This window comes from Dromaius novaehollandiae, chromosome 2, assembly GCF_036370855.1.
Source record: "Dromaius novaehollandiae isolate bDroNov1 chromosome 2, bDroNov1.hap1, whole genome shotgun sequence".
Classification (NCBI taxonomy): Eukaryota; Metazoa; Chordata; class Aves; order Casuariiformes; family Dromaiidae; genus Dromaius; species Dromaius novaehollandiae.
Window position 1 is genome coordinate 165,249,947 of NC_088099.1, and position 19,151 is coordinate 165,269,097.

General features: G+C 40.5%; 1 protein-coding gene across 4 annotated transcripts in view; it reads right to left on the bottom strand.

Annotated features, from left to right (window-relative positions):
- The window catches only part of PTK2 (protein tyrosine kinase 2), a 196,084-nt gene that overhangs the window by 137,586 nt on the left and 39,347 nt on the right, over positions 1 to 19,151 (bottom strand). For all 4 annotated transcript variants that reach the window (XM_064507919.1, XM_064507918.1, XM_064507916.1 and 1 more), the window contains one exon: positions 15,525 to 15,551. Coding sequence is in view for 2 of the 4 variants with exons in the window: in XM_064507916.1 (XP_064363986.1) it covers positions 15,525 to 15,551 (27 nt within the window). In the remaining 2 variants the exon portion in view is untranslated. The remainder of the gene's footprint in view (positions 1 to 15,524; positions 15,552 to 19,151) is intronic.

Below are 19,151 nucleotides of genomic sequence, written 5' to 3' on the forward strand. Positions count from 1 at the left end.
AAGGCTCTGCAGCCAGAGAACCTGCACTATAACCTTCATTCTCCCAAGCTTACCCCTTGATTTTTTTCCCCTCTCCTTTTAATTACTATATATATTTTTTTTAATGTGGAACATTTAAGAATGGAAAATATCATTCCCATAAGTTTCCCTCTTTTTAGGAAGACAGAAAGGTGCCTTTAGCTAGAGTCGATCAAAAGACCTCCTCCTCTGTTTGCAGAAGTGGTGGGTCACCATTACATCACATCTAGAGGTGGCTCCCAAAGTGTACATTACAGTAAGCTCAAGCCTGCTGAAACTGCTGGAAATTTACCTTAGATGGACTGGTCTCTAAATATATCATCCTTTTCTGCTAGCAATCCCTTGCCCCGCTCAAGGCTCCACTCACGTTTTCTTCTCCAGCACAGAGTCTTCTCCTCAACCCCCTTTGACAAAGGGGCAAAGGAGAAAAAGGATGACAGGTTTTATGTGCTCCATAAAGGATCTCTGAAGAAGACAGAGACGCTCAGTCATCTCTGTGGTCGTACCAGAGCTGCTCTCTCTTATTTAACTATCACCACTCTGACAGATAAAGCTGGAAGACAAATGACATTCTAGTTTTTGAGCAATGTCCAATTCCGGTCCTCTGACAGATATATTTCAGCACAATTGAGAAGCAACACCATCTCCATGACCTCTTGATAATATGGACAAATTCAAACTCCATGTTCTAGATTGGAATTAGGCCATTTTTCTCCGGAAGAAAAAGGTTAACTAGTACTTGGAAAATATTCCTCAGAGAACCAATCCAAATAAAAATGCAAAGCAAACTAACATCTATTGCCTGCAACGCTAAGTTCTCTCTTGGGATATTCCCATAAATCAAGGGTGAAATTCAGATTTGCGAATTTAGTCCTCATTTTCAACTTCTAGTGGGACCTACTTAAGAATTTCTTGTTCAATAATGCTCCGCTTTAGGAATGCTTGAGATTTGAAAGAGTAGGATACAGTAAAGCTCAACCTTTCCAGCTTCAGTCTCGCACAGCTGTTATTCAAGGAGAGGAGAAAATATACAGAATTATACTTACATTACAAAAATACACAGAGAAATTCCCTCTGTAGTGCTTTAACTGACCAGAGGAAGCTGCCAGTATCCCAACATAAGTTAATTCTAGAGCATAAGCTATTTTGGATCTCTCAGATTCTTGTGGCATAAATTTTATTCACTACTGAAGTTACTGTCGGTGAGCTTTAATATGCATCTAAGGTCATAATTCCTGAACAACGCAGAGTTTTAGAGTAACACATCATCTGACAGGTTACAGTCACTTAATTAGCCTTAATATTCTCAGAACTAAATTTTACAGGAGCATATTTCTTTTTGAGCTGCAAAACCTCCTTGGAGTTATTTTTAAGGTTTCCATGGTTGTTTCATGTACAGTTACCAAAATACTCACATCTCAAAAAGCAGTACCTGCTTTGCCAGAGGACTGGCTTCCTAAGTCCTTGGGGACAGCCAAAGTTGACAGAATTCACTGCTTTTATGCTAAACCTCAACCTACTGCCAGTGGGGTGGGGAGGGGAAACAGAGCCGGAAGCTGGAGAGAGGACAAACAACATGCTGTTAACGAAATTCCCAATCCTTGCCCTTCCCAAAGAATGCTCTGGTGTTGAACAGAGCAGACAGCATGCAGTGTCTTAGCCTAAGCTATTAGGACAATAGATGTTAGAAGGACCACTGTCAGCTTTATTTCTCTTATTCTGTAAATAAAGACTTGTCTTTTTTTTAAACTCATATGGGTTGCATTAATTTGCAGGCATATACGGCATAGCAGATTTTCTTGTGGGTGGACAAACTCCTCATCCTCTCCCACTTCCTTCCATTTACTTTTTTGAAGGCTTATCGTAGAGGAATACAAAGCCAGCACCGTGAAATCTGAGAATGGCTTAAAATTACTCCTTCCTTACGTGCCGATTCCAAGCTTCTACCTCTTTGGAGTCTAGACTATTGACAAAAGAAGGTGCTGCTACTCTCGGGATGCATTTGAGAAGTCCCTTCACAATTTTAAAGCTCATATCCTGCAAAAGTCTGCTTCATGGAGACCTAGAAAACAAAGAGGAGAAAACACTCAACTCCACACACCCTGCTCTGTGTTTTATTGCAAAACAGAGTCCAAGAATTCTGCTCATCAACAGGGTGACTGTGCTGTTTCATTTGTATTTTCTTTCTCTTCAGATATCTCAGATGGCGAGGAAGAGGGTGGGAGGAGAGGAGAGAATGAGAGAGAGAACTATCCACAGTGGCCACAAGGACGTTCCTCTGTAGAGGACATCTGAAATGGGTGGTGGTGAGGAAACAACCCCCTGCTACTGTTTTAAGGAAATGCATTCTGCAAGGATTGCTTTCATTCTGTGGGAGGCATCCATGACCTTACAGATGCTCCTTAAAACCCTTTTTCATTAATTCAAAGGTAAATGAGGAATAACTAGTCACATCGTCTGAGAGTTCTCCTTCTGTATCACCACACCTCAAGAGGAAGCATTTTCAAAGACTCCCGCATCTTACATAAGACACAACTTAGTTTTAGTGACTCCTCAAACTTCTGAATCAGTAAATGCAGCTACAAACAAAACAAAAATCCATCAGCTCAACATGCAATGCAACGTTATTCCGTTTATTTTTAAAAACATACTGGTGGAACAGTTAGCATAAATTCCATATGTCTAAGTAAACTTTTACTTACAGGCTAAAATATAAACAGCTATCTAACTTTGAAGTTTCAGTACTGTAGAATAATCAACAAGCCAGCACTGACACCCTTCAAGTCTCTTCTAAGAAAAGAGGAAATTAAAAATTCATTTTTACATAATGCCTTTTCAATTAAAGTTTCATAACACAAGCTGTATTACCAAGCAAATTCTATGCCTAATCACATCAAGCAAATAAGTCAATTTAAAAGCAAGAAAACACTGTCAAAGAGACAAGAAACCCCCTGCCCCTTCCAAATACCGTAGCTTCAGTCTGAGATAGTTTCATAAGAAATTTGGACAAGTTGTGTTTGATGTTGCATTTAGGATGGCCCCCATCCTGTACAGCAACCAAAATTCCTTACAACAGCAGTAGAGCCCAGGTGAAGTTGAGCTCCTAAACCATAGAAAATTCAGCTATTTACTTTAATCAACCCCTTCCAATTTTATACTAAGCAGCACCATTCACTTTACAACTTTTACTCAGGTCTGCCTTGTGCGAACAGCAATAAACCTGTGAGCACCGGTTCCTCAGGCAGTCGCTCTCTGCCACACTGCTGGGAATCAAAGGTTGTCTTCAGGCAACAAAACTTTCTTTTCCAATGCAAGATCACCCTTAAATAGCCTCATTTGTTCCTACAATTAGAAAAGGCATCTCTTCAGCACTGTGATGTTGAACAAGTTATGTTTATCTATGAAAATGCCTGCAAACTGGTATCAAAGTGCCCAGAATAACCAGATCTATGTTGCTCCGTCTTAAAAAGCTTTCCAGTACCTCAGAGTTCAAGCTACCTTAGATAACCAACTATGAAGCAAGATGAAACAGCATGCAGTAAGTCAAAGGTACTAAGTATTCACAGTCTGCATCCTTTTATAATATGTTGATTTATGAGCAGACCAATGCAGATGGTCTCATGAAGCAAAGATTATTGCTATAAGGATTGAACTAGGCAAGAGCTGTAGAGAGAAGCAAAATCCACGAGACCAACTGAGACAGTTGAACGAGAGCCAGCTGTTTGGGCGCAGTCCTCTTTCAGGTGTAGCAGGAGGGATATTAAACAAATATCCACGGTCTAACAGTGGTAGACAGAACACTAGAAAGCCCTTTAATAGCTGCCTGAATGACCTACCTGACCAGATGTCACGGGAGCAATGCTGTCAGCACTTAACAGCACCTGACAGGGCCAAGAACTCATCTCTCACCTGGCACCGAGTTGTCAAGCGCCACTTGAAAAAGCCTGTGGTATTAGCCTCAACTGTCCTGTCTGATGCATTTCAAACCACACAGTTTTAAAGTTTTTAAGTTTAGAAAACAAGAGACTGAGGAGACAATCAGCAAATGCATAAATGGACAGAGGACGGCCATAAGCCTTGTCCTGTTACCAGCACACGGAAAACAACGTAGTTGGTTTAAAGTACTAGTAGAGAAGTTTAGCTTAAATATCCTGAAATGAAATTACAGTAGGAATTCTCAAATTGTAGAAAGAGCTGCGAAGTTGCCATCATAATGGGCTAGATATCCTCAGGAATGACATAAGTCTAGTCAAGTCTGTCTTAGGGTAGGAGGACAGACTTCCTTTTCCCCTTGGGCTTTGAAGGAGACAGGTCATTAAACAAAGCCAGGTTACTGTCCTCCTTCAAGTTTCCATACAAAATCCTCCATAATTCAGCGGTCAATGTTTCCAGAACCTCAACTCTCATGACCACCTATGACATCCCACTGCATCGATCAGCTCCCCCACCTTTCTGTATCACAGGGCTTTAGGTTTCAGAAGCTTAGCAACCACCTCTCACTGCTCTTCTTGGAGGATGCATCGTTGACCAGGGGGACAATCAGCAGCTGTTTCAATGCTAATCAATAATGTGTTACTGAGACTGCAAAAAGCACCAGCAAAATGCTTCCATATTTTAGTGGAGCAACTTTCTTTGGACTCAAAGAGCAACTGAACTGCTAAAGAGAGCTTCAGCTGCAACTAAGGCTTTCAAAGTGTCTGCAGGATAAGCAGAAAAAACAAGAGATGCGTGCTTACGTCCTGACCCATCCAGCCTCCACAGATTTAATCCAAGAAAGCAGGCAAGTCTGAATCACAAGACAAAGACTACTAACCTTGGAAATATAGTTCCAATATTTCTCTACATTCGCCCTTTCATAGAAGTTATCACATATTGCTGCACAATGAAACACCTGAAAAAATACTAGTGCAAGTAACCAATTTGAACAGACACTAACTAGAAACCCTAAAAAAAGATTTTAAAAACTTTAGTAAAGGGATAACTAGCAAAGATATAATCTGGAAAACATCTTTGTGCTGGAGTTAAACAAATTCTAAACAAGTTGAACAGCTTCTAAAGTGAATCCGCTTCCCACTTGAAGCATTTAAAGGACAGTAGGGAGATGAGACCAAGGCTGGATCAATACCTCTTTGCATATATCTCGACCGCAATTCTAGCTCGCCAACGGAAGTACAGCCATCTAACAGATTACTGTTGTTATTCTGGCCCCTTAGCAGGAACAAAAGCCAAAGGAAAAGTGTTTGCAATAAGAATGGAGATATATATATATATATTTTTTTAGTTTGGCCTTCCATGAGAACCTGAAGAGCATCAGTTTGACGCCCAGCAAAGTAGCATCCACAGTCTTTCAAATTCCATTAAGGTACTAACTTCCCTCCCCATCCTTAACAGGACTGCAGGAAACAACACTGCTACCTATATTTCTCATATAGGCTTTTATTATGGACATTTTAGGCGTAACTTATAACTAAGTAGCTGAGAAAAATTCCGCCACGTAATGTTTTTCCTCTCAGTCCACTGTAGCCTGTGATGTTCTACTTTAAACACGTATATGTGTATTTTGGGAGACGATTCCAAGCCGCTCCCCATTCAGGTCCTGCAGAACAAAAAACACACTAACGGCTAACATTTTATATAAACAACCTCACAAGATCCAACTTGATTTCTAGAAACCTCCTTTCAGCCGTTCTTTTCTTTATTCTCCCCACCCTTCCTTTACTTCACAGTTGCTGCCACCAAACCGTAGATACGAACATACTTCAACACTCTAGCAAGTGTCCTTAATGCACTCATGCAAGAAAGCTCCCGGTTCTCACTGAGACATATTGCTGACTCTGCTCATTTCCACTAACTACTACCCTCTCCACAAAATGGGTGGAGGGGGAGACTCATTCTTCCCAGCACAGTTACAGGAAAAATAAAATAAAATAATCTGAGGTAACCTCATGAAAAATTCAGCCAGGCTCAGGAAATCACTGCTCAGTCATTCAGGCTGCTTCAGTAGTAGCACACTATGATGTGGGATGTGAATTAACTGCATAGGAGCCCAGTGTGGTACAGGGCTTGAATAGAAACCTGCACAGAAACCTGTTAAGCGTATCAAGTATTTAAGTCAAAAGAACTGCAAGAGTTGAAGGGGTTACAGACTTCAGCAGAAATTGTACTTTCTGCAGAGTAGTCCTATAAAGCAGAGTGAAGGTGTATCATGGGCATACCAAGATAGTGCTCAGGCGATCCAGTAAAGGACACGTGGTTATGCACATTCATTATGAATTTCTTTAGTTTTTCAGCAGTTTGTGTTTTCTTGAAGGTGCTGTGAACCAGAACATGAAGATACGTTCAGAGACTGCCACTGAAGGCTTTATTTTGTAAAGAAGGGGCAGAATCTCTCATTCAGAATACCCTAAAATGCCTTCATTAGCTCTCCAGCCTCCATTTCGGGGGCTGGCTTTGCTCTTTGAATTATGGGGGGGATGTTTTTTGGAAAACAGAGGACAGGTGAATCGCCCACGCTGCAGCCCTCTTAGTGGATACCCACAACTGCCCTGCATTTCACACAAACTTTTATAAACTCAGACAAAAAACCCCTAAAAATCCTACAATTAAAACCCCTTCAGTTCCTAACCACTTATCAAATGTCCTTAAAAAGCTTCCTTAAAAGCTGCCACCAGTGACACGTAACAGCCAGGGTAGCTGAGCAGGCATGCACTCTTCAAAGCAAGTACAGCCTTTCCACTCAAAAGCGACTTTCCAATTCACGCTCTGCTGCACCGCTGAAAGTCGGTTCCCGGTTCACATGCAGGAATTATAAGACAAACACAACGTAAATTTTGCATGCTTTGCCGCTATGAGCGTGTCTCGTTCCAACAGATTTTGCTACCCTGAGCTAGAATGGGGCTATTCAATGAGGTTTGACCAAGGTACCCTTTAGAAACGGGTGCACCAGCTCCACCTCTACCCTGGAGACCAGAGGCCACCTTCACTTCTGGGAAGTGCAACAGCGTTCATTACCCAACAGCTCCCCAAGGCCGAGAATTACAGTTTCTCCTGCAGAGACAGGAGAGATGTCACATTTGTGTAACCTTGGTAAAGTCCGGGCAAAAATCTACTTTAGATGTAGATCAAGTATGCCATTGGATTAACCCTCATCAGTGTCCCTCGGGCTCTTTCTGCATTACGGTTGCCTGTCGGTTTGCTGGTAAGAATATACATATACATGTACAGCGTGGAAGGAACTACTTCATTTTGCTCAGAGAAAAGCACTGAGAACCTACCTCAGCTGCGTTTGAACTACCAGCTCCTAGATTCTGGCTCAACAGAACCAAAGAGAAAATGTAATGGCACAAAAAGCACAAATAAGCATCTGCAGCCTGTACTCCCTCCTCTCCCAAGCAGGCATACACCTTTTCGTAATCAATAAACATCTGGAGCTCTCTAAAACAAACATTGCTACAAGTTACTTATTTCTGACAGCAATAGAGTACCACAAAGTTCTGAGCCCTGCTGCAATTCCTGTGCTGTTATTGCACACAAAGCCTGGAAAACCCCATAAGCTTCTCTCCTAGTTCTTTTTTCCAAAAATGAAGAATTTCCAGGATTTTTCCCCTTCCATATTTTTTTCCAGAAACACGTTCAAACAACTATGTATTTCTTTTTAAACAAGAACAGCAACTCGTAGTTTGGATTTTTAAAGTACAAAGTCTCAGCCAACCCTCCCCCTTAACTCTGCAAGGAGCTACCCAGCTCTTCAACCAAAAGGTAACAAACTCCCTTTCCGAAGTCATGGCTGAGGAGGGTCAACTGGCCATTAGGGTATCGAAGCTCTTAACTTTCTTATCCATCATCCTCAGTGAGAGGACATAGATAATTGTAGTATTTCAAAAAACAAACTTGCCAAACAAGGAATAAAATCAGGTCCGCTATGTAAAAGAAGAGAGAAAATACGTGAATCACTGAATTCAAAACCGACTGCGTACTGGGAATCCGCATCTCAGTTTATCCGGAGAGAAGCAGCACTATTTCTCATCTGCACCTCTTCCTGCCACTTGCAGAACCAGCTGAGCGCTTTTCCCTAAGAAAATGCCTCCAAACTGACAAACCGACTTAAAATGTTCCAAAGGCATCATTTGTACAATTAATTTCTAGCTGGTACAAACAAATAGAAGTTTCTAATTTGTCCCCAAACAGCAACAAATTAGAACAAAGAGAATATCTAACGTACTATACATTTGAGTGATATGGTTTTTATGTAACATACCCTTGGCTTCTGCAATTCTTTCTATTCTAAGATTACCGCATACAAGCGAGCAAGAACCATCCCTCGCAGTAGCACATACGGCCCCAAAATATTGGGAGCTATAACTACAGACAGGCAGCAAGGGAAAAATGTGATCAACTTGGCATTTTTTGTTTGGAAATACACTCTCTCAGACTATTAAACTTGTTTATTAAAATTTATAGGAACACTGGGCACAGGAGTTGATGACATGAAAGGTCCTTCGAGTCTCAATGCCCTACTTTTCTCAGGCAATCATGTCAATCACGGTATTTGATAAATATATTAAACTTCATTTCTTTGAGCATCAGAACTGATTAAGCCAACTACGATGGGTGCCTTAACCTTTTAACTGTACATCATTTTACAGACTGGTTTCAATTCATCGAGATCAGCAAGGGGAAAGATCGCAGCCTTCCAGTGAGAGAGGGCTCTTCGCTGTAACTTCTCGTGATTCCTCCTGTCAGCAGAAGTTTTACACTTATAGATCAGCTGAATAAAACAGTTTATAAAAGGAAAAATATAAAACACCTTTATGATTAGAGTCAAATAAGCCCACCAACGTAGTTCTAGGGGTAATAATGGAAAATAAATAGTCCCAACAGATTAAGAGTCTCTAAGCATAGTTCTAACGGTTACCTAAAATGGGGTAGCAATATATTCAAAGAACACAACTATATTAGAAAAATTATTTTTCTTACAGCAACAAGCAAATATTAGGCAGCCAATTGACAATACTTATAGTGCAAGACTGAGGTCCCAAACATAACCCTCAAACAGTTTTCAACTCTGCACCATTGGGAGAGAAGATAATCACTGTTTAAATTACATTTTTACACCACTGGTGGTACACGTACCAGAGTCTGGGAATCTCTTGTAAAAGGATTTATATGAATAGCATTTTCTTTAGATGTGGTTACACTGACTAGATCTAAAGACATACATATACTGTATTAGTGTTCAGCAACACTGCAGAAGGCACAGAGGCACAGAAGGCACATTTACAGGCTTTACAGCACAAGCATTACGCAAATACGATGCCAAAAGGTCAAAAAAGCATTAAAAACATGATTGCATACACAGGCTTACTGTAGTTTTCTTCACTTTCTAGACCTCTACCAAACCAAACTTTTAAAAGCGGCAACTTCTAGCCATCCTGCATTTTAAGAGATGCATAGATTTTTCTCATTGCATAAGCCCATTTTCTTTCCGTGCTCCGCTACGAGAGGAATAGAGGGTCTCTTCTGTGTCAAAATAGAGCGTATCTAAGGCTGTATTTCCTGAGCCACACCAAACCCAGTCATGCCCCGAAGCAATCTCAAGATGAGCAATCCTGGCTTTAGTAGCATTTAAAGTGGGTTGCTCGATTAAGTGGCATAGTTGTCTCTAAGTATTATCAAACTAACACCAATGTCACGCAGAGGAAGAGTCTTCAGGACAGAAAGATAAACTATTGCCTTAACTAACTGTCGCTGACCAACCACAGCCTTTCCAGCAAGCAAATCATTCAATAATTTTTTCCTAAACAGTAATTTAACTTTGAAAACTGCATGCAAGCCTCGCCTAGCTTACTGAGACTCTGTGAGCATTTATCTTTTTTTGCCCCTTCTCATAGCACCAAGAAGAGCTTGAGGGGGAGAGGACAGATCCTGTGAGTCACCAGTGGGTTGTGCAGCTGGTGCTGACAACAGGGTTTGGGGTTTAAGACCATCTTCTTTGAGGATGAAGGACTGCTTGGAAAAAAAAAAAAAAACAGTATCCATCTTAAAGTAGATAAAAAGCATCTTTGCCAAAACGTGAGGGTGTAAAGAAGATGGAGACAGACTCTCTACATTGGGGCCCGGTGAAAGGACAAGAGGCAAAGGGCACATATTGAAATACTGCAAAAATCCATCTAAACATAAGAAAACACTTTTTACCGTGAGGGTGGTTGAACAGTGGAACTGGCTGCCCAGAGAGGTTGGAGGAGTCTCCATTCTTGGAGATGTCCAAACCCCAGGAGCACACAGCCCTGAGCTACCTACTCTAGGTGACCCTGCGCTAGACCATCTCTGCGGGTTGCTTCCAACCTCAGCTATTCCATACTGTGTTTGAGATATAGGAGCTGCTATATTTACTGCACTATGTATTAGCTACACTTAGTAGATAAAGCAGTCTTTGTAAGAACCACCTGTAAAGTCTTCTGGGACCTCTTCATGGAAAGTATATAGCAAAGTTTTCCAGTAACAGAAGGCTAACAAGAACATCATTTTCTAAAGGAAAATGAAAACAGTGCTAAGCTATCTGGATTTTACTAAGTTTAGTATCCCTTAGCATCTTTGATATGAACTCTGTAATGTAGGCCAAACTCACTCATTACAACATGTTAACTTTTTATTATCAAAAGCATGCACTTGACACTTTGCTACTCAACTGTGGAGACATTAACTACAACATACCTAGTTTGGGGGGCAAGGTTAGGAAAGAGCAGCCAAAATAAGGCTAGAAAGGTTTGTAAGTATTCAGATTTAATTTCAAGGTCTTAACTGTCCCCTCACCCAGTACTGTAGGCCAAAACTGGTTGGTTTAATGCTGGCATCTCAACAAAGAAATAAGGTACCATGAGAAAGGTAGATAGTGTCATATTCTCGTTCATTCAGACATCAACTTCTTAACTCTGTTAAGAGTTCAATGCAAAGAGCCAGATATCCTTTTCAGCTCTTGCTGATGGCTATATATTACTTTTTAAAGCATTAGAGGGAGCAAGCATAAAGGAAAAAGGCATTTTGCAAGGTGAAGATGATGATATCATTAGAACTGCAGAATGAAGTTTTCAAACAGGAAAAGTTAACACATAAGCAGCACAGGAAACTTCCTCAAAGTGAGATTTAAGTTCTAGCAACAGTAATTTTCACATCCCAAAGGAATATAACAATATTTGGAAGTCTAGAAATAGCACATTCCTCACTGCTGATCACAAGTATTTAAGCTATAAAGCATACTTGCATCAAAAAAGAAAACCTTCTCCTGTCCTCTGAGCAGAGGAGAGGCATGCAGGCACCTATCCTAATTTGACAGCAGTGGCTTTACTCAAATTCCAAGAACTTTAATCCCATACTTTTTCATTTGTAAAACTACATTGCAAAACCTCATAACTGTAATTAAAAAAAAAAAAACTTACAGCCAATAAAGCCAACCGGAGAAATTAAAAAATAAATAAATAAATTTATTGTTGGATAAGAAGCTGAATTCTTCATGAAATTTTCAAAGATCCCCCGAAGAGAAAAAAATCCTGATTTTGAAAAGGCATTTCTGAAAATACTACCATTAGTCAAACAGATCGTGCAGACCTTCTCGTATACACCATTGGGCATGGCAAAACAGGACTTCTGAAATCAGCAGAGAGGAACTGTTTACAGTCCCTAAAGCAGTCTGTATTTAGAGTTTGTCCTAATTTAAATGGAAGTGACAGATCCAAAAGCCACTGTTTAGCACTAATATTTTACTTTTGACTACACAGTTGGTTAGTTTTTTTCCTTTAAGCAGAGATGTTAGCAGCAGTTTTCTCTCTATGTTACTGAATTTATTCTCAACTGCATAAATCATTTTTGCATAATTTATTCCCCCTTGTAATAAATATGACCATTTACTTTAAGATTTTTGCATACCCTTACTTCTGTCATGTTCTTGCTACTGCCACGTCCCCCAGCAATCAGTCGATTGATTTTTAATTTTCCATCACTTAGCATCGCTGAAAGTATCCCTTCTCTTTTATTCTAGTCAGTGTTGTGTGAACAACCTGAAAACCTACGTTGCATCTCCAGTTGCAACGTTCAAGCTGATCAGACAGGCAGGTGTAGATTTAAGATAAAGAAGATCCAGTTCCATCATAGCATTAAACACCCACCTGGTATCTGCTGGGTAAGGGGAAAAAGCAGCAGGAGGATGTTTTGAGAAAGTATGCCTCTGTGGCAGGTGTCGGGGAGATGAATCTGGTTTAATTAAATGGATCGCTAGCAGACTTCCTGCATGCAGCCAGGCAGGACACACTAATGAAAGACTGAATGAGGACACATTTTTAATTCAGGAAGAACAACTTCTTTAGGCTGAGCTGATGGTGGGGTTTTTTTGATCCTAAATGAGCACTTGGAACTAGAACTGGTGCCAAGCCCATTTAATATTTCAGGGTAACAATGACTGTGTGAAGGATACCTATCTAAATTATATGCTATACAGCACAAAAAATCTGCAGAAAAACATGAGTCAGACTTTAAATATACTGCATATCCGGAATTAAGGCTACACGGACAATGGGTACTCATTCCCTATTAATTTTTCCGTACCTTGCAGAAGGAGAGCAGCACTGTTTGATGATGACCTGGATGATGGGACCAAGGTCCCCCTCAGCAAGGTTGCAGGCAATGCAGAACTGGGAGGAGCAGATGACGGCCCCGCTCGTGCTGCCATTCAGAGGGTCCTCGAGGGGTTGGAGAAATGGGCAGACAGCAACCTCGTGGAGGTCAGCAATGGGAAATGCCACATCCCGCACCGGGGCAGGAATAACCCCGGGCACCCGGACATGCTGGGGGCCGACCGGCCAGAGAGCAGCTTTGCAGCCGAGGACCTGGCAACAGTCCTGATTCTGTGTTTAAGATTCTGGGTTTCCTGACTGAAAACTCAGTATATGCAGTCCTCAATTTTGCTTATACTTCTTTAATTTTCTTTATCGATCTAGTATACATCTTAAGTATAGTCTCTTGGTTTCTTACTGCTTCCTGATTCCAGCAACGAATACTCACTTGCACTACAGGATCAAGAACAAAGGACCAAGGCTAAAGAAAAAGTCAGCTATGTGACACACACATTATCATGCCATATCTATTTAAAATTCAGAGGTTAGCAAAATCCAGGAGGGATTACTTTTAAATGCAACAGTGCCCACGGACAAAATTCAGCTGAATTTACCAAAGGAAGCTACTCTTCCATTCCTCCAGGCATACTACGAACGCACTCCTGTTCAAAGATAACTTCATATACAGACCAAAGTATAGTGCGTTCTCTAGCTGGCTTTGAAATGATAAAGCTTCAGCAAGTTGCCCTCCAAGCCTCTACTGGCTCGCGTTCCAAAAATTCACAACGCTCATATCCACAGCCTCAATTAAAAGGTAGCAAAAAACCAAGGTACCTATAGACTTCAAAGCAGTGATACAGCTTAATGTAGGATAACTCCCTTGAGTGATGATTTAACTAATGACTTAATCCACTAATGCATTCAACAGCACACAGTCACTCGCACACTGAGAGTTCACTATGAAATCAAAGGGAAAAGGAAGCGTTCTGGACGACGTCTGTAGGCCACTGACTACAAAGAACAGCATTTACACATAATCCCATCTTAAACCAAGACACTGCAACGAAGACCATTTGGAGGACCCTCCTTGCTACTCTGCAGTCGCCAAACACTGCAAAAACCCCAATGCGTTACGCTGCAAATTCAGAGTACTAAAGGACAGGTGACAGAAGTGAGAGCATGGCTAGTGACCTCTATTGTTCAGTGTAAAAAGTGGCACCAAGGGGAGGAAAGTAGTAAGGTTCTGCAAGATTTGAAGTAAATACCATTATTTTTTGCAAACATCAGTTCTGAAGATAAAATAGCAGCAATTCAAGCTTCATCTCCAAATCGAAACTTTGTCTTTATTCAAATGCACTCTTTTATCCTGGTCATTTCTGCAACTCATCAAGTTTCTTTGAATTTTAATCCCATCATCCAACATGCTCATAGCCTTTTTATATGGGTATCACTTGTAGACTGAACAAGTGCATTAAACTCATCATCACGGTCATTAATGAAAACACGGTGATGCTACAGGCCAAGCCAGGCCTCGGTGCGATTCCACTCGATACACCCTTCTATTTGCACAATGCCTTAAAAGCACATTTTGAAAACAAGTTTCCTTAATTTGCTCATCACTGAGTACTGCCAAATGCCTGCTAGAGTCGAGCTATGGCGTGTAGCATTTCCACCCTATACGCAAAGCCTGTCGCCTTACCGCAGGTCACCATGTCAAACTGTAAGGCAATTATTTGCCCCCTCTGCACTTCAGTGCCGCAGCTAAAAGTCCCAATGCCTCTTAAAATCCTTCGGACGCTCGCACACACGTGACGTGAGAAGGTGGCACATTTTGGCCACTAATCTTGCTGCCACCTCCTACCATCACACAGAAACACAGGGCAGGGAAACAGCAAGAGGACGAGGAGGAAGGAGGCATCTCCCCCTATCTTCAGGGTGTTTGGGGCAGATGGAGGTCAAAAATCAACGCGAAACGAGCCTTAAATAGGGAACACACAGTAAGACAACCAGATTTCAGCCACTCCTCGTGAATCCAAGTCACGTATCAGACAAAGTGACCCTGAAGTGCCAAATGGAAGCTCAGAAGTTTTATCATGCATCCTTATTTTAAAAGCTGCAGAAGACGACACCCCCCCATCTTCCCCTTGGCCTGGCTGAACACCAGACAAACGTTTATTTTTGCAATAACTTCTGCAAGCACTTGTCTCTTGACAACGGCTCTCGGGATTACAAAATCATTTTTTCTTACAAGTAAGATAACTTCATGTTTATTGTTCTCTTCACTGTTTCACAAAGACACAGATTTCTCCCAGAACAGCCACTTAAAAGTTCTCGTGGAAAGACTGCACAACATACTGGCTACTGATCTTTGAATCGGAATTAGCATTTGATTCGAAAGGGAAAAAAACAACTACCTCCCTGGCAGGTTCAATATACCATTATACTTCAGATATTCACTTATAAAATGCTATTTTGTAGACAGATATGAAGCATATTTCAGTAATAAGCAATAAACAGCAGATAGATGACCAAAATCACCAACAGCAGCAGACCCAATGATGAACATCCAACCTGAAACTTGCTCAGCTTCAAGTAAAAGCTTACCGCAAGCATGATTCTGGAGCAGCTTTGTTAATGGAGAAATTGCTGCGTAATTATAAACAGCGGCTTTTTCCCCCCGATTACATGTATTGGGAGAAGAGACAGACAAAATGCTGCTGAGAGCCAGAAGCATGCATCATCATCCCTAGCCCCAACTCCGGTCCCCAAGATGACCAGATACCCAAACAGTGCCAGTAAGAACCAGTACTCTGATTATATAAAAGTGTTACCGTAGCGCAAGCAAGCCTCTCAAAGCTGCCTGCTACCACATCAAGACATAAAAGAAAGAAGAGAACTTACCTGCCGGCAAGGAGAGTCTTGAAATATCTGGAAGAAGAAAAAAATACATTTAGAAACAGAAGGAAGAGTAGTTTTAAAATTGTGTTAGCCCAATCACCGTTCTGCAAGGCTGTACTTGCTTAATACCGCACATTATCTGAAGCAATTTGCTGGCTGCTAGGCATGCCCCATGCAAATCAAAAGCAGTTTCCTTGTCTCACCCTGTTCATTAACAAGATTACGTTTTGCCTACCTAACTGAAGGATAAAGATTATACTGCTGGCAATATTTGTGTAATTATCATAGCAGAATGCAGGTCACTAAATTAATGTTACATATGGATTTTGCCATCATCACCCATATAATTTCAGAGCTGAAACTGTCAGGTTAGTCTTCGCCTCCTCACAAGAGGATGATACTGTTTATTTTCTTTTTTTTTAAAATTTTAGAGTCAGCCAAGCTTTCAAATGGGTAAATTCAAAACACGAGAAGTAAAATTAAAAGAAAGGAAACCTATCTTGGTAAAGCTGATTGTTACTTAACATTTTTATAGTAAACACCAAGTATCTCTTGAGATACAGCATAGCATGTGCCTCTGGGAGGGACCAAAAAGTCACTGCTTCAAAGTCTGAATAGATCATACTAAAAATTACACCCTAAAGAATGACAGACATTAATGCAAATACAATAAATTTCCCTATAAAGGTAATTATAGCGTGTTATATTCCTTCTAACTTGTTACATTTCTTGTGTATTTTTGTGTCTGTGTCTGTGTTCTCCAAGCTATAGCTTGTTACATTCCTTCCGATAAACATGACCCCAACTGGGGCTTCGGGTGCCAATGAGAATTCAGCACAAACACCAAAACCCACGAAGACCTAGGAATCAAGAATTAAAGTCAATAAGGACTAGGACTGGGGACGCAAGCTGAGAAGGTGATGAAGAGCTGAAACAGAAGGAGAAAAAAGAAAGGAAGGAGTGAGAAAATAAGAAAGCCTAAGAAAGAGGTCAGAGAGAAGAAGCATAGTTGCTGGGATTTACAAAACAAAACACCCAAATGCAATGCAGAGTGACAAAAATCAATGTATTGGGTACAAATCCATGTGGACTCTGAACTTTATCCCTAGGTTTAAGAACTGGAACAGATTCAGACGCTATCAGGGCAGATGATCACTATTTTGCCACCTATTAGAAAAAAATAAGGAGGCTTAATAAATATAGTACTGAGAGACACTAAACGTCATGCTTGATTTCATCTATATTCCATTCCTGTGTCTGCAAAGCATGATGAAACCTGAATACTGAACAGAATAAATAAATAAATCTCTAAAAAGGCAGCCTACCAAAAAGTTCAAAACTAAACTTTAGTGCTCGTCCTGATCAAACAACTGTCCTGGAGTGGCAAAGCACAAAGTTAAAACAGACTTAAAAATGCAAAATGGAAACACAACAGGACACCCAAAACAACAGAAAACATTGCATGCTTTATTCTGGCAAGAGCATGCAAAGTTTTTAAACGTAACAAATACATTTATAAAAAGATAAGCTCACCATGCTGCCTTCTTCTACAAGCAAAACCAACTGATGTACTATGAAATGCCTTTAGATGGTAGAAATAATAAACAGGCAGGAAGAAGATGCATAAGCTGCATAAACTGCAGGAAGGAAAAGCCTCAAGTTGTCTCCGGCAATATTTTATGCATAGAATACAGAGCAATATATATATGTGGGGGGGGGGGATATATATATATGGAATGAATCTTTGTGCTGGCAGAAAAATATGCTGTTGTAACAATTAACTTCAAAAGTTAAATGACTCAAGAGAAATGTTGAGTCCTTGAGGTTTGCATGTTTGCAAGAGCTTTCTTTGCATCCAAATGTGTGTGGAAAATATCAAACAAAAAAGAAATTCCTGCTCATCACGCGGACATACAATAGGAACAATTTTATCCACTTCAGTTAAAAAAAAAAATCTAAAGTAAAAATTGCATAGTAGAAAATATTGTGGCTGATTTTCGTTTTTCTACTATGATGGAAACTAACCTTTAAATTCAATTGTCTAAAATTACAGAAGCTTGAAAATTTAATTTACTCTAAAGAACAACTACAAGCTCCAGTAAAAAGTACAAGTCTTGATGTACAGGAAAAGTTTATATCCCAGCATTTATTGCTCTCAGAGCAGACTATTTGATTAAGTGTACCTACACAGAAAATTAAGAAACTGCTAGTAAACATGACTGCCAGATATGAACATTATAATATGCACACAGATATGCAGAAAACATTAATTTGTATTCTATGCACTTAACCATGCAATTTCAGATACCTTCAGGGAAAGCTGTGTTGTTAAAACACGCACAATTTTTAACTTAAGAAGGAATTGCTCACAGTTTGGCATCTGTGCCTAGCGCCTACGCTGCTGCTTCCTCAGTGATTTCTTTGCAAATAGGCAGCTGCATTCACATAAATCCCTTTAACTTCACCAGGACCTACCCAAGTGGGGTACCTATGAGATCAGCACGTTGCTATATTTAGTCAACAACTGTAATGATTTATTACTTCCAAGTTCCACTTCAAATTAGTTTCTTAAGTGCATTAACTGAAGAGATGCTACACCTCTGGGACAAGTACACTTAATGTAGCTTCCTGCAAGTACATGTTCTTCTAATACAACTGAGTATAAGAAAGACTGTTTTCTAAGATTAATTCACGCACGCTAGATTTAAAAGCAAGAAGGACAAAAGAAATAGAAGGCTGAAGGTCACATCAGCCTGCTCAAAATGGCAGAAATGCACTTAGCAAGTTGTCTGTATCATATTTTTCAAGAATTTCCATTAAGCATAAGGTCTTTTATACGCTAAAGCATCTCAACTGCAGAGAATACCAACCCCTACAGAACGGCAACTCACAATAGCATAAATAAAGCATTAAAAATGTCATTATTCCAAGATAAAAATCACCAATTTGTGTAATTTTTTTTTTGTGTGTGTGTTCACTATTTGTGTATCCAGGTACCACTACGGTAAGTGAATGTTCACTAGCTTCATGCATCTTTTAGTTGCAGAGTCACATCAACTTCAAAGATCGACTTCCATGGTATTTCTTATCCTTGGGTCTACCCTGCTCCCCCAAGTCTCTCTCATCTTTTCTGGCTTGAAACTTTTTAGCTTTATTCTCCAAGTACTATCTTTTATTAAAATTAAGAAGAAAAACAAATCACTTAGCATCTAAAACTGAAAAATATTAGTGGATTCTGGCAACATTTTAAAAACTTTGTGCACTGCTATACGCATTTAAGCTAACTACTCATTTCAAATTACAGATTAACACAGATTTACACACTCGCCTTCTTCACTGCGCAAAGCTGTCACATGTTGTATACCCCCTTTCTACTGCCCTCCCTTCCTTTTGCATTTTGCACTTACTGCAGCAGAGTGGATTTGCTTCCTGCAGCAGATGAGTTCACAGAGCCGGACCCGGCTCTTCCGAAAGCACCGGCTCCTGCCTGTCCAACACCTCCGGAGCGAAACAGGGCCACACGCACGAAGCCTGCCGGAGCACTCGGCCGCTCCCCGAGAGCGATACGGCCGGCAAGAATCCCTTCGGCACCAATACCCATTAGCTGGGAGTTTATGCTCGTTATAATCC